The 14984-nt window shown below is 42.5% G+C and overlaps 1 protein-coding gene across 1 annotated transcript in view; it reads left to right on the top strand.

Moving 5' to 3' along the window:
- STX2 (syntaxin 2) overlaps positions 1-14984 on the top strand; it is a 121698-nt gene that overhangs the window by 8987 nt on the left and 97727 nt on the right. The window contains exon 2 of the mRNA XM_082267026.1: positions 11809-11886. Coding sequence (XP_082123152.1) covers positions 11809-11886 — 78 coding nt within the window. The remainder of the gene's footprint in view (positions 1-11808; positions 11887-14984) is intronic.

Raw genomic sequence — 14984 nt, 5'->3', positions numbered from 1 at the left:
CTTTTGGTGGTATTTAATTACCTCTGCCGTTTTATTTTTTGTACTAATACAAAAAGATTCAATTCTGAAAAAAAAAAAAAATATTTATTTTTTACTTTCTTCTACAAAACACAATCCATAAATAAAAAAAAAAAATGTAATACATTTTTTTCATCATTTTAGGCAAAAATGTATTCTGCCACATAAATTTGATTAAAAAAAAAAATCCCATTAAGTGTATATTGATTTGCGCAAAAGTTCTCGTGTCTGCAAACTAGGGTATATATTTATGGCATTTTTATTTATTTATTCAATTTTTACTAGCAATGGCGGCATACAGCGATTTTCTAGTTTTTTTCCAGGATTGCGACATTGCGGTATACAGATCAGACACCTGACACTTTTGAGGGGACCAGTGACATTACTACAGTAATCAGTGCTAAACATATGCACTGATGCTGTACTAATGACACTGGCAGGTAAGGGTTTAGAACCAGGGGTGATCAAAGGGTTAAGTGTGTCCCTAAGTGATGCTTTCTAACTGTGTGGGGGATGGACTCTGTAGATTAGGGGTCTTCAAACTATGGCCCTCCAGTTGTTCAGGAACTACAATTCCGGTCCGGTCTTTGAATGTCAGAGTTTTACAATCCCATGGGATGTGTAGTTCTGCAACAGCTGGAGGGCCATAGCTTGAGGATCCCTGCATTCGATGAACACAGAGACCTGTGTTCCTGAATAGCAGGAACATAGGATCCCTGTGTTTATCTGTGACAGAACGGCGGTCTGCCTTGTTAACATAGGCAGACCACCGTTCTGTCTATGGGGAGCGATCGCGGGTGGCCAGCGGACATTGAGTCTGCTGGACCCGCTGATTGGCTCCCCCTCTGACCAATCGGCGCGCATGCGCCCCCACTGGCTATTGCATGAAACGACGTACAGGTACGTTGTTTGGTTCAATAGAGCCGGCCTGGCATAGTAAAACTATGGCAGCTGATGGGCAAGCGGTTAAAAAAAAAATCCCAACATTTACAACCTCCAAGTCCAACCAACCCCCCTGCTACGTTTGGAAGGTCGTTTTTTCTTTTTCAGGGGAGAGCGTGTATCTTTTTGACAGGTACCTGCTTCCGCTTTTTGCTCAGATTATCTTGGTGATCTGAGCAAAAGTTCTTCTCTCCTCCTCCCTCTCCGCAGTCTTCTGGGACACATGACCGGTCCCAGAAAACTGCGGGACCATTCACAAAGCACAGTGCAGTTCACACATGCACAGTGGGCAGCCAGCTGTAAAACCGCAGGCAGCACAGCTGGCAACCCACCGTTAAGTTGCCAGGGCCAGGAACCTGGAGACGAGTGAAGAGCTAGTTCGGCTGAGGACGACGCTGGATACCTGGACAGGTAAGTCTTCTGTTGTTAGGTAGCTGCTGACTTTTTATATATTTTCTTTTTGTCTAGAGTGGAGACCTGCTTTAGGTTTCCCAGAGTAAAGATTAAAAGAATGAGTCCATTCAGTGATTTCCCTGTGTGTTGGGAGGACAGAGCCTGGCTTTTCTGTTATGGAGAATGGGGGAGGGCAGTAATTGATCATATTTCACTACTAGAAACATCTGTAGGATTCTTCTGTAAAAGCAACTGGGATGGAGCACGTGATAGTGTTTGTGTGGCCATTGGAGCCAGCTCATTATCGAGCAGGAAACAATTGCTGTTTCTGTACATATTCCACTTTTGTGGTGTGAAATCAGTCCTACATTACTAACAATTTTAACACTTGTAGCAACCTTTCCTGCCGGTCTCTTGCTCAGTTAGCAGTAGATAGTTAAAATTGCAGCCTAGGGGAGGGGAAATACGTAGGGAAATTACAGATACCATCATAAAATAAATGCAAGGGTAATGTGTAAACATATAATGGGTGGTAGTCAGTTTACTGTAGTAAGATCATACAAATATATATTCAGATTCTCCAGGTTAAAAATGTACCTAATTCTAACTAATTGTGGACCAGAAGGGGAAGAAAAAATGTTTTTTACTTTTGTAAAACCATGGCCATGTGACACTTCAGTACTGAGTCTTCTCTCCTCTTCTGTGTATATGCAATGCAGTCCTCCTTCAGGTGTTCATGTCACTACTTGCTTGATATGGACACCTTCCTATTGGCTGTCCAGCGGCATGTAACTTCCAGGATCCCCAAGAGGAATGATATCAACGGATTGGACTGTAGTGGATTGATAAACTCAGGCACATCTGTAGTTCCGGATCAGTGGTCCCCTGTACCTGAAAATGCCATCAAAAATGGACCTGGCTGCCGTAAGTAAGGGCTCATGTGCACAGGGCAGTTAAAAACCTCTTCTGAACGCTGGAAACCAACAGTGGAAAACGTCCATTTTGCAGCTTTTACATACTGATTTTATGCCAGTTTAGCAGCAGTTATAAACTTTTGCGGTTAGAAGTGTTTTTTAAAGATAACCTCAGGAAACCCTCCCAAATGCCCACAATGCACAAAAAACAAGAAAATTATTAAGTATTTCAGTCATTCTGTGAGAGAAGGGAGAGCAGCGTGCTTGTAGTGGTCCTTTTTTGGGGGTTTTCACTATGCATCCCATCATGAGCATGTGTGAGGAAATGCTGATGTTGCTGAGGCTCCAAAGACGTCAAAAACTGCTTTAGAGCAGTGGTCCTCAACCCTGGCCCCCAGGGCCCACTAACAGGCCAGGTTTGCAAGATAACTGAAATACATCCCAGGTGATATCATTTGCTGCTCAGTAATTGCAGTACTCTAGTCTGCATCTCCCCAAGGTAATACTTAAAATCTGGCCTGTTAGTGGGCCCTGAGGACCGGAGTTGAGGACCGCTGCTTTAGAGGACCAGAGTTCATCGCTACTGGGCTCATCCATTGATGCAGGCAACAGCATGTGGTGAAATTAGTTTTTTCAACATTTTTAATATGTTCAAAAATTATCAGAACGTTTTTCCCCTTTAGAAACGCTTATAAACGGCGGGTTTCCACGTTTACAAGCATTTGGCGTTGAAATGCCAGTAAACGACATTCCTGAACGTGATTTTTCTGCTTTAAAAGAATGACTAACCAACTGCCTCTAAACTACTATAAATGACTGAGTGTACATGTACACGTAAGATAACAGAGGAGAGTTCAGGGGCTGTTGAAAAAATCATCCAACTGCTCCTAAATGTCTGTTTAGCAGCTGCAGTGTACATGAGGCCTATAACTTGCTTTTCCAGGTAGGAAAAATATAAAATCCTTTTGGTATGGGTTAGAGGGGGGGTTGGGGGCTCAGAGCAGGGCTTTAAACTATGCTGTGGTTATGATGACTGCATAATTTTAGCCAATGCCACAGGTAAAGATTGGTTGTTCACTAGTCTGGTTCCTAGTACTGGCACCTTAACCGTGAGCAACTGGCTGAGCTGCTTGCAGTTTCATAGCCAGCTGCCCACTGTGCATGCGCTAACTGCTCTGCGCTTTGGGAATAGATCCTGCAGTCTTCTGAGTTGAGTGACATGTCTCAGAACAATGCGGGGGGGGGGGGGGTGTCAAAACTAGGTCCCCGCCCAACCCCCCTCCAAAAAAAAAAGTTAAATTGCAAATAATGGTGGGGGGGCGTTGGTAGGGGACTTAGAGTGGAACTTCCCCTTTTGGACGGATGGGTATCTATTCTCCATCCGTCTGGCAGATTGGACCGTATGACAGTCAGATGGAAATGGGCAGGCAGTGTGCTTCCATCCGCCCTCCCCATAGACCACATCAGGCTTTGTCCAATTTGTATAGCGGGGATCAGCAGAGATATCCCCTGCTGAGCATGCTGATCTGCTTGATGGATTCTACTCCGTCTAAAGGGGCCTAAAGTCCTGCTTGCTGCACCTTCAGTGCTTTTAAAAATGCACCATCTAATACAATGGTAGAATAACAAAAACTCATCGTGTTTTTCTTATTGGTACCTTTTATGAGTCACATGCCTATTTTCCCCAGATGACTGAAGGAGAAAAACACATGTAAAACTCATATGTTGCATTAACCACTTGCCGACCGCCGCCCGACTATATACGGCGGCGGTCAGCCCCTCACAGGCAGAGTGACGTATCGGTACGTCACTAGCCTGGCAGGGTCTGGGGAGCGAGCGCGCGCCGCCAGCGGCGCGCTCCCGCTCCCGCGTGGTCACGCACCCCCCCGTGCGTGTGACCAGCGGACCCGATGTCCGCCGGTCACTCTGCGATCGTCGGGGGAGAGGGAGAAAGGCAGGCAGCTTGTGTAAACAAGCTGCCTGTCAGTTCTCCCTGTGTAGAGACACTGATCATATGGTTCTACTATGTAGAACCGTTGATCAGTGTAACTACACCTCAAGCCACAGCCAATCACAGTTAGAATCACGCCCCTAGGGACACACACAGCCCCTCCCTCTCAAATAAAGTTAACCCCTTCACTGCCAGTGTATTTTTACAGTAACAGTGCATATATATAGCACTGATTACTGTAGAAATGTCACTGGTAACCCCAAAAGTGTCAAAAATATCAGTCAAGGGTCCGATCTGTCCGCCGCAATGTCGCAGTACCGCAAAAAAAATCGCAGATCGCCGCCATTACGCGTTAAAAAAAAAAACAACAAAAATGACAATCTTTCCCTTTGTTAGTAAACGCGATAACTTTTGCGCAAACCAATCAAAATACGCTTTTTGCGATTTTTTTTTTTTTTTTTTTTTTTACCAAACATATGTAGCATAAAACAAATTGGCCGAAAATGTTAAAAAATTTAGATTTTTACTTTTTTTTTTTTTTTTTTTGGGAATTTCATATAAAAAAATTTGAAAAATATTGTTATTTTTGCAAAATTGACGCTCTTTTTTTGTTTATAGCGCGTGATCAAAAAATCTCACAGGTGATCAAATACCACCAAAAGAAAGCTCTGTTTGTGGGAAAAAAAGGACGTCAAATTAGTTTAGGTACAGTGTCGCACCACCGCGCAATTGTCCGTTAAAGTCACGCAGTGCCGAATCGCAAAATACCCCCTGGTCAGGAAGAGGGTAAAATCTTCCGGGGCTTAAGTGGTTAAAGTTCAATTCAGCTCATTAAAAATGTAATGTTTAAAAAAAAAAAAACAGATCTTGCGTTTTACTGCACATGGATGTGAACGAACCCTTAAGGCCCCTTTCACACAAGATTTTCGATCAGTTCCCCTGTCAGTTTTTCAGGCGGACCTGATCAGATGCTCTATGCACCCCTATGGAGCAGCGGATGTCAGCGGAGACATGTCTGCTGACATCCGCTGCTATCTGATCCTGTCTCTGTGAAATCCAGACGTATGGTAACCCTATTTTCCATCCGCCTGGAAGATCAGGTTGGATAACGGGACAGGCGGACCGTTTCATCTGATCTCACGTAGAGGAGAGCGGGGCTCTGACAGGTCAGTGTCAGCACAGGGAGTGGAGATGGACCTGTCATCTGCCTGCTCAATGGGGGATAAACGGATCGATCCCTTCTGAGCAAAACTGAATCCGCCGTGTGAAAGGACCCTAACATACAAGGCAAGTGTAATCCAGGTACTGTTGTGTGTATTTTTATTACGTTCTGCTGAAGCAAATGGTAAAAGTAGACTCACTTGGGTCTATGTCACGCTAGTGATCCTGTCTCTGGTGAGTACTCCCAGTGATTGCTGTGTGTCACACAGCAGGGAATAGAGTTACTCACTAGTTGTATGTGTCGCTCTCTTACCGTATGGATGAACTATGCCTTCATCATCTAGTTGGCTGGAGAGCAATGTATTCAATCAGGTGAGTATTTTAGCTTCACATTTTAGTGATTACCGGTGTGATGTAGCCCTAATGCTTCAGGGGAGAGGCTTTTTTTCCCCTGACCACTATATTGTTACACAGCTATTTCTGGGATGTACCATATTAAAGCACCTGTTTCCGCTCTGTACCCCTTAAGGAATACATTTCCAGTTGCTAAACTGTAAGTTTAAGATTTTCCATGTTTTTTCTCAGTGTACACCTATACTCAGAGGTGTTTTTCTTCCAGTCATGATTTCCATTTCGTTGATTGCAGGCTAGTTTTACAATCTGACTTGCACAGACACGACTTGCATCTGTAGTTCCCGGTGACACATTTAGACGAGGCCTTGGGGAAGCGCATTCCATTTGGTAACCCTGGCTTCATTTTCTTCCAGCTGTTTGCTCTGCTGTCAGTTTAGTGTTCATCTGCTCAACACATGTCATCTTGTTTATTAACAAATATGTTTTCATTAATAGCATTACTTAGTATACTCTAATGCTGCAATTTTCCCTGGATGTCTTCAATTGGTATATTTGTTTCAGGAAGTTACTGTAGCATTTCTGAATACTGTGTTTGCATCAACCGGTCCCATCCCAGCTCTCGTTTCTTGGTGCTGATCAAACAATTAAAGAAACACACCACTTTTGTTAAAAAATAAAAAAATCTATATAAACACACAAGCAATTGTGTAACTTAAAGTGATACTGAACACACACTGTTTAATTTACATTGACCCTTCTATTTCTATATATATATATATATATATATATATATATATATATATATATATATGGATGATGGCACTGTAATTATTTTAACTAAAAAAACAAAAGCATGCAAGTAAACATAAGCAGGAGGATCTTGCAGGGGGATCCTCTGCTATTTGTCACATGTTCAAAAAACAAACAAACAACCTTTGTAATACAAAGTGAACATAACCACTTCTGGACCGGAAGGCTTTGCCCCTTAATGACCAGGCCATTTTTTTGGGATTCGGCATTGTGTTATTTTTTTTTCAAAACATTTTATTGAGAAAAGATAAGGAGCATTACAGAAAATGAACGCCATATACAATAGTATAACCAAAAACACTAAATGTCAGCCTTTGAACAGTATAAGAGGAGACGACCTCCCCATCAGGTACAGACAACATGAGGTCCATGGAGGTAGAGACAAACATAGCAAACAGAAACCTGAAGTAACCCAGTAAGAGTCGAGTGTGTCCATTAGCACGTGTAGGGCAGTTATAGGTACCAGACGATGAGGCTATACTTATGTGGAAAGAACGTAAGCAGAACTACCTGGGGTAAAAAGGCATTGCGTTATTTTAACGGAGCGGTCGTGCGACACTGGAACGATATATAATTGATGTCCTTTTTTTTCCCAGGAAAAGAGCTTCTTTTTGGTGGTATTTTGATTACCTGTGCGATTTTTTTTTTTTTTTTTTTTTTTTTTTTTTCTTCTTTTTGCGATCTAAACAAAAAAAAGAGCGACAATTTTGAAAAAAAAAAAATATATACTTTTTTTACATTTTGCTATAAAACATTCCCAAAAAAAAAAAAAATCAAAATATTTTATCCTTTCAGGCCAGTTTGTATTCTGCTACATATTTTTGGTAAAAAAAAAAAAGAAATCCCAGTAAGCTTATTTTAGTTGGTTTGCGCAAAAGCCTACAAACTAGGGGAAAGATTTGTCTTTTTTTTTTTTTACTAGTAATGGCGGCTATCTGCAATTTTTAGTGGTACTGCGACATTACGGCAGACAGATCGGACCCCTAACTGACATTTTTGGGGGGAGCAGTGACATTACTACAGTAATCAGTGCTAAAAATATGCACTGTTACTGTAATAATGACATTGGCAGGGAAGGTGTTAACCTAGTGGGTGATCAAAGGGTTTAATGTGAGCCTAGGGAAGTGTTTACCAACTGTGGGGGGGAGGGGCTTGTGAAATGATCAGAGAGACCTGTGATCCTATATAGAAGGATCACAGGCACTCTGTGATCATTTCATATAGAACGGTCAGCTGTGTTTACAACAGCTGACCGTTCTTCTCTCTTAGAGGGGAGCGATCGCAGGTGGCCGGCGGCAATTGCAGCCGCAGGCCCGTGCATTGGCATCCCTGATGCCTAGTGGGGGTGGTGGCACGCCTCCCGCTCGCCCCCAGCGTCAAGCGCACGACAGATGTAGGGCTATGTCGGTTCATGCAGGAGGGCCAGCCTGCTGCAGTAAATATGTGGCGGGCAGTCTGGATTTTTGTTTTGATTATTTTATAAATTTTTAATTTCTACTTTTTTATATTTCATTTTAATTTTTTAAATAATTAGAATTGTAAGAGTTACCAATTGATGTCAGTGACAGGTTCAATGTATATTTTCAGTATCCCCGCCCTCTATGGCTTATTTAATTTCCTTTTCTTTCTAAATACTCCTGAGTGGTTCATCCCGTCACACATGACTTGACGAGGTGCAGGCGCGCAAAACATGTCATAGTGACAGGACCACGATCAGATGCTTGCTCTCCACAACACCTTCCTCCCTGCGGCTATAGCTTTGCCCTGCTGGCGCGGTGACTGCCATCATCACTAGTCGCCACCATACAGACGTAGGTTCCCCATGGATTATTCACCGCAGGCTCCCTGGGTTGTACACCTATCTAGTACTGCTCTCCACGGTTCACATCCCCAGCTCCAAATTCTATACCAGCCTCCAGGGAGAGCCCAGTGCATCAAGCAATACTGGAGTCTGCCCTAGCCGAGCATACATCACAGACATCTCCATCTGTTGGCAAGCAATCTGTTTCTCAGCTGCCAATTTTTGTTAGTTCTAATTGGAGGAACTGGATTGCACAACATTTTAATTCTTTCTATATGTTCATTAACGGTTCAAATGCTTAATAAATGTAACTTTTTATCTTGAACTCTGTGGAGGCTTGTGAATTACTAAACTGTATGGCTACAATCATTCATCTGGTCATTTAGCCATGTCCTAGGCCTGTGATGGTGAACCTTGGCACCCCAGATGTTTTGGAACTACATTTCCCATGATGCTCCTACACTCTGCAGTGTTGGTGAGCATCATGGGAAATGTAGTTCCAAAACATCTGAGGTGCCAGGGTTTGCCATCACTGTCCTAGGCGCTCTCAGAAACTGTTGCTATTTTTGTACTATTCCTTCCTTGGAGTCCCTTTCATCAGCAGCTATGGACCTTGGTGTTTGTTAATTTAAGGATCTGTCCCCTTTTTCAAAACGGCGCCTGATCATTTTGCGACTTTATTTCTCCACTTCACTACTGTATCCAAAACTTAAAAAAAAATACCTTTACATACACTTTAATAACTAAAATGTTATTACATGTTTGTACATCTGCTAGAAATCGAATAGAATTTCTGAAGAGACAATCCATTGTTCATATTCACTAATCTGATCTTCCCTTTCATTCATTAACTAAAAGCAATAATCTAGTCTGTTTCATATGAGACTATATTTTTAACCTTCAATGCAGAGAAAGCTGCGATTTATGACTGTGCTGAAGTTAAGAGATGCAGTATTTTGGATGGAAGTGTGAAGTGACGTCCACAATCATTGGACAGCTCATTCAGAGCCTTAACTTATCCTCATTTCTGTCTCAGGGCCTCGTGTAAGGATTTGGGCTTGTAAGAAAACTCCTCAGTGCTTGAAATGTATGGATTGTATAAGACTTGACCTGTTTATTTTAATGTTGCATGAAGGTATTGAGAATCCTCTTGATTTCTAATATCAGGTCACAGTCATACAAAACAGTTGTAATGGCTTTTTAAAGTGTAAATCCGGGCAAAACCTAACTAACGCTAAACCTGGTCTCTACCCCATTCTAACCCTAATTTATCTAACCCTGTAAAGCAAAAAAATGCAGTACTTGCCTACTCTGCAGCCGATTTGGTCCGGTCCCCAGCGGCGCAAGGTCGGCGCAGGAGAGGACCGACAATGGCTGTGAAATGCCTGGGAAGTGATGTCACTCATAGAGTTACTATGGGGCTTCCGTTGTCGGCTGCCTTTCCTGCATCCACCTCCACACTGAAGCCGTCGCTGACAGCTGATGCTGGGACCGGGCCGGATTGGCTGCAGAAAAGGCAAGTACAGTGATTTTTGAATTACAAGGTTAGATAGATTAGGTTTAGAATGTGACAGAGACCAGGTTTAGCGTTAGTTCAGTTTTGCCTTTACTTCTACTTTAATTTTTAAAAACCTCACATTTTTAAATTGATGTGCTAGGTAATTGTGACCTGACTGCTTGAATTCATCACTTGGAGTTCTCATAATGCAGGATGATAATTGGGATAAACCCTTCTTTTCCTTTTTGGACCCTTTGTTTTTTTTTTTTTTTCTTTTTTATTTAGGCTTCTCTCTGTACAGTGCATCCGGAAAGTATTTACAGCGCTCCACATTATGTTACAGCCTTATTCCAAAATGTATTCAATTCATTATTTTCCTTAAAATTCTACAAACTATATCCCATAATGACAACTTGAAAGAAGTTTGTTTTTTATTTTTATTAAATCTGCAAAGATGTCATAGGAAAAAATCCCATACACGTAAGTATTCACAGCCTTTGGAATGACACTCAAAATTGAGCTCAGGTGCCTCCTGTTTCCACTGATCATCCATTAGATGTTTCTACAACTTGATTGGAGTCCACCTGTGGTAAATTCAGTCGATTAGACAGGATTTGAAAAGGCACACACCTGTCTATATAAAGGTCCCACATTACACAGCGCATGTCAGAGTACAAACCATGCCATGAAGTCCAAGGAATTGTCTGTAGACCTGCAAGACAGTATTGTATCGAGGCACAGATCTGGGGAAGGGTACAAAAACCTTTCTGCAGCATTAAAGGTCTCGATGAGCACAGTGGCCTCCATCATCCATAAATGGAAGAAGTTTGGAACCATCAGGACTCTTCCTAGAGTGGGCCACCCGGCCAAACTGAGTGATCGGGGAGAAGGGACTCAGTCAGGGAGGTGACCAAGAACCCATTGTTCACTCCAAAAGAACAACCATCTTTGCAGCACTCCACCAGTCAGGCCTGTATGGTAGGGTGGCCAGATGGAAACCACTCCTCAGTAAAAGGAACATAACCGTCCGCCTGGAGTTTGCCAAAAGGCACCTTAAGGAGACTCGGTCCATGAGAAACAAAATTCTCTGGTCTGATGAAACAAAAATGGAACTCTTTGGCCTGAATGGCAAGCATCATGTCTGAAGGAAAACAGGCAACGCTCATCACCTTGCCAATACCATCCCTACAGTGAAGCATGGCGGTGGCAGCATCGTGCTGTGGGTATGTTTTTCAGTGGTAGGAATTGGGAGACTAGTCAGGATTGCGGGAAATATGAATGCAGCGATGTACAGAGACATCCTTGATGACAACCTGCTCCAGAGCTCTCTGGACCTCAGACTGGGTGAAAGGTTCATCTTATAACAGGACAACAACCCTAAGCACACAGCCAAGATAACAAAGGAGTGGCTACGGAACAACTCTGCGAATGTCCTTGAGTGGCCCAGACTTGAACCCAATTGAACATCTCTGGAGAGATCTGAAAATGGCTGTGCACCGACGCTCCCCATCCAACCTGATGGAGCTTGAGAGGTCCTGCAAAGAATAGGAGAAACTGCCCAAATAGGTGTGCCAAGCTTGTTGCATCATACTCAAAACGGCTTGAAGCTGTAATTGATGCCAAAGGTGCTTCAACAAAGTATTGAGCAAAGGCTGTAACTAGATATGTACATGGGATTTTTATTTTTTTATTTTTTAATAAAGTTGCAAAGGTTTCAAACAAACTTCTTTCATGTTGTGAGTGCGGGGTATTATTTGTAGAATTTTGAGGAAAATAATGAATTTAATCAATTTTGGAATGAGGCTGCAACTTAACAAAATGTGGAAAAGTGAAGCACTGTGAATACTTTCTGGATGCACTGTATATATTGTGTTCAGTAAAATTGTAATAAACAGATGTCTTATTTTATTGATGTTCCATAAGGAGTTCTAATCAGCTTTTTCCAATTCATTCTATGTGCACACAGCCTAAGGGGGAAGGCGAAGATGGGGACACAGTGGTTATTATGCAAAAAGAACAATTTATGGATGACTTCTTCCTTCAGGTAAGACATTTTACATTTTTAAATACAGGGCCTCTTCACAATGTCGTTGCTTTTGTTTTTGTAAATAAAAAAAAAAAAATCAGGGGTCTTCTTAAAATAGCTGAGATAGTCAAATTCTCCATGTAGTCTTTACGCTCGTTTATCCGGTATTCCAGAAGTTCAGGGCTGAAACAGGAAATATTGTTTGCTTCTTTTGACATGTGTTTCCTCTAGAGATAATTGTATGAAGATGAGATATAATAAAACAACTGACAGTTTAGAAACCGTTTGTTAGATATTAGATACACTAAACAGCATTTTAAAGGTGTTCTCCATAGTGATAGCAAAATGACAGTGGTTATCTGCATGCTTGTGTGATTTGGACTGCTATCTAAGGAAGGACATTCATCCCTGGATAACTGAGAAAGTTCAGCTCCAGCCGCATCAGGATCGGATCGCACAGTGGTTCACACTTGTGCGATCCGATCCTGTGCGAACTGTCAGATCGCACTGCGATATGCGAACAAACTGGGGGTGATGTTTAACATTTCATTGACACCCCCTGCGATACGCCAGATGTGTGTTTGCAATGCTGGAACAGGCTGCGAATTCGCAGCCTTCCCGCATCGCACAAGTGTGAACCGGGACTAACTCATCAAGAGCTTTCATATCACAGCTCGGCAATTATATAAAAAGGCAAACACATTGCTGTGTGCAGTGTTGTCCCTCCTGCCTTTACCAATGACCTGCAATGAGCACTGGCTAGCCAGACAACATTAAATGGTATTTCTGAATTTGTAAACAATAGATATGTCTAATTAACTAGACTATTAAGTGCCGGTTCACACTACTCCGACTTGTCAGGAGACTTGGTCGCCTGACAAGTCGTGCTCCATTCTATGCAATGGGAACCATTCTAATAGGAGCGACTCAAGTCGCTCCGACTTAGAAAAAGGTTCCTGCACTACTTTTGGCCGAAGTCGGAGCGACTTGCATTGACTTCCATTATGTGAAGTCAGTGCAAGCCGCGCCGAAGTCGCGGTGCACGGCGACTTTTTCAAGTCGACCCGAAGTCGTGTCGCCATAGTGTGAACCGACTCTTAGACTGGAACAGGAATTTCACAAGAAAAGAGTCATCTGATTTATGGCTTATTGGAACTTTTATAAATGTGGATTTGACAAGGATAAAGTTATATGGTGTCTCTTGGATCTCTAAGCCAGTAAATTTTGGCCCCCAAGCCCTCTTCCTAAAACTGCCACTTGTCAAGATTGGAGAAGTTTCTTGGGCCTTTAAGCATTCTGGTCCCAAAAAATCTCCAGAGTAAATTTCTAATGCTTTCAAATTTGCTTTGATTCCCGATTGACAAATAGTTTACAAAGGTACAAACAGGATGTGTAAAGGTTTACATTTTCAGAAGAGAGAGTGTAAAATTGCCATTGGCTGACGACTGAACACAAACAGAGCGATTTTCAAGTAGGAAAAAAGGATAGGAGGGAAAGGTCAGATGTGGGTTCAATCAGGTTCTATGATTATTGTGAGAAAAGCTCTTTCAACAGTAGTGGGACCTAGGATTCAGAGATAGGGGAATTGGTTACCAACTCCAAAGGTGGACTGGCATCTAGATTCTACAACAAATATTTTTGTTGCCATGTCCACACTCTGGGGACATTGCAGTGGATGCTCTATTGACCGCGGGATCAGTTCCACCTGATTTATGCCTTTTTCACCTCTCCTCCAGGTTTCCCTCGTCTGCTTGCAGGATCAAAATAGAGGGCATTCCAGTGAATTTTTTTTTTTATTGCACCAATCTAACCCAGGAGGACTCCTAGCAGAACTCTCTCCACGTACCCTTCCAGGTCATCCAAACCTCCTGTCCCAGGGGGCAGTCCACCATCCTGCTTCCCAGTCACTGGCTATAATGGCATGGATGTTTAAACCCAGGTTCTGAGGGGCAGGGCCTATCTGATTCGGTCCTTCCTACCCTCTTGAAGACTAGAAAGAACATTTCTTGCATTTTCTACCATTACACCTGGAAAGCCTGCCCACTGCAAGGGTAGATTATTAATTTTCTGTAGTTGGGCTTTAAGTTTTGCCAAGTTGATGTTCAGGCCCTCTGTGATGCCAGTTTTGGATGGAAGGTGCTACAGGCTGCTCTGAGTTCTGTAGAGACCTTCATGACTCATTTGTCACATAGTCCTGTTTTGTTTGCTGTATTGGCCATCTTTTTGCTGGACTGCTTTTAGACATCTCATGGTTTAAGACTGAAGGTCATTTGTCCTATACTGTATGTCTAATGCATCATATTTTTGACTTGCCAGTAAAATCAGTTTCTTATAGAGCAGAACAGGACACAGCCCCCCCCCCCCCTCCCTTCTGTTCTGTTTAGGATCTCTCTAGTGCCTGCAATAAAACAAAGGCTTACTTGCCATGGGAGGTGTTATCTAATGGATGTCCCTGCAGCTTTCTTTTTTTGCCAGTATTCAATCACCTGAAGGTAGCTGGCTGTATAGTAGAGTTTCAAACAAATAGTACGTTCAGTTCAATGTTTTTTGAAAGCACTGCAAAATTTTGTTTGTTTTTAACATTCGATTTTGAAAGTGTATGGACTTTCTCAAATAAAAACCATGTTCACTGTAATGCCCCGTACACACGTGCAGATTATCTGCAGACTTTTGTCTGCAGACTTACCTTTTCTATGTAGTGCAAGGGCCTGCCGAATTGCATACAAATTGAAAGTGTTTAGGTTTGACCTCATATTATATGGTTTTGGTAAGTCTGCAGACAAAAGTCGGCAGATAATCTGCACGTGTGTATGGGGCATAAGGCTACATGTACACGGAACGTTTTTTAAAAGTCCTTTGAACGCTGGAATTTAACAGCTATGTAAAGGACGTTTAAAACATCCGTTGTGTCGAGTTTGCAGCCGCGTTTAGCGGCATTTAGCGGGCGTTTGCGCTCAGATCCGTTTTTAGAGGTCAAAAAATCATTCCCCTTTAAACCGGAAAAACGCAAGCGCTAAATGCGGGTAATCGCGTTCGGTCGCGTTTTGCGTTTGAAACGCCGGTAAACACACGTTCTGAACATCCTGAACGCAAATAATTGCTTTCCAAAAAACGAC

The sequence above is a fragment of the Pelophylax lessonae genome (genome assembly GCF_965119305.1).
Source record: "Pelophylax lessonae genome assembly, chromosome: 1".
NCBI classification, from domain to species: domain Eukaryota; kingdom Metazoa; phylum Chordata; class Amphibia; order Anura; family Ranidae; genus Pelophylax; species Pelophylax lessonae.
This window is presented reverse-complemented; position numbering and strand designations above follow the sequence as displayed.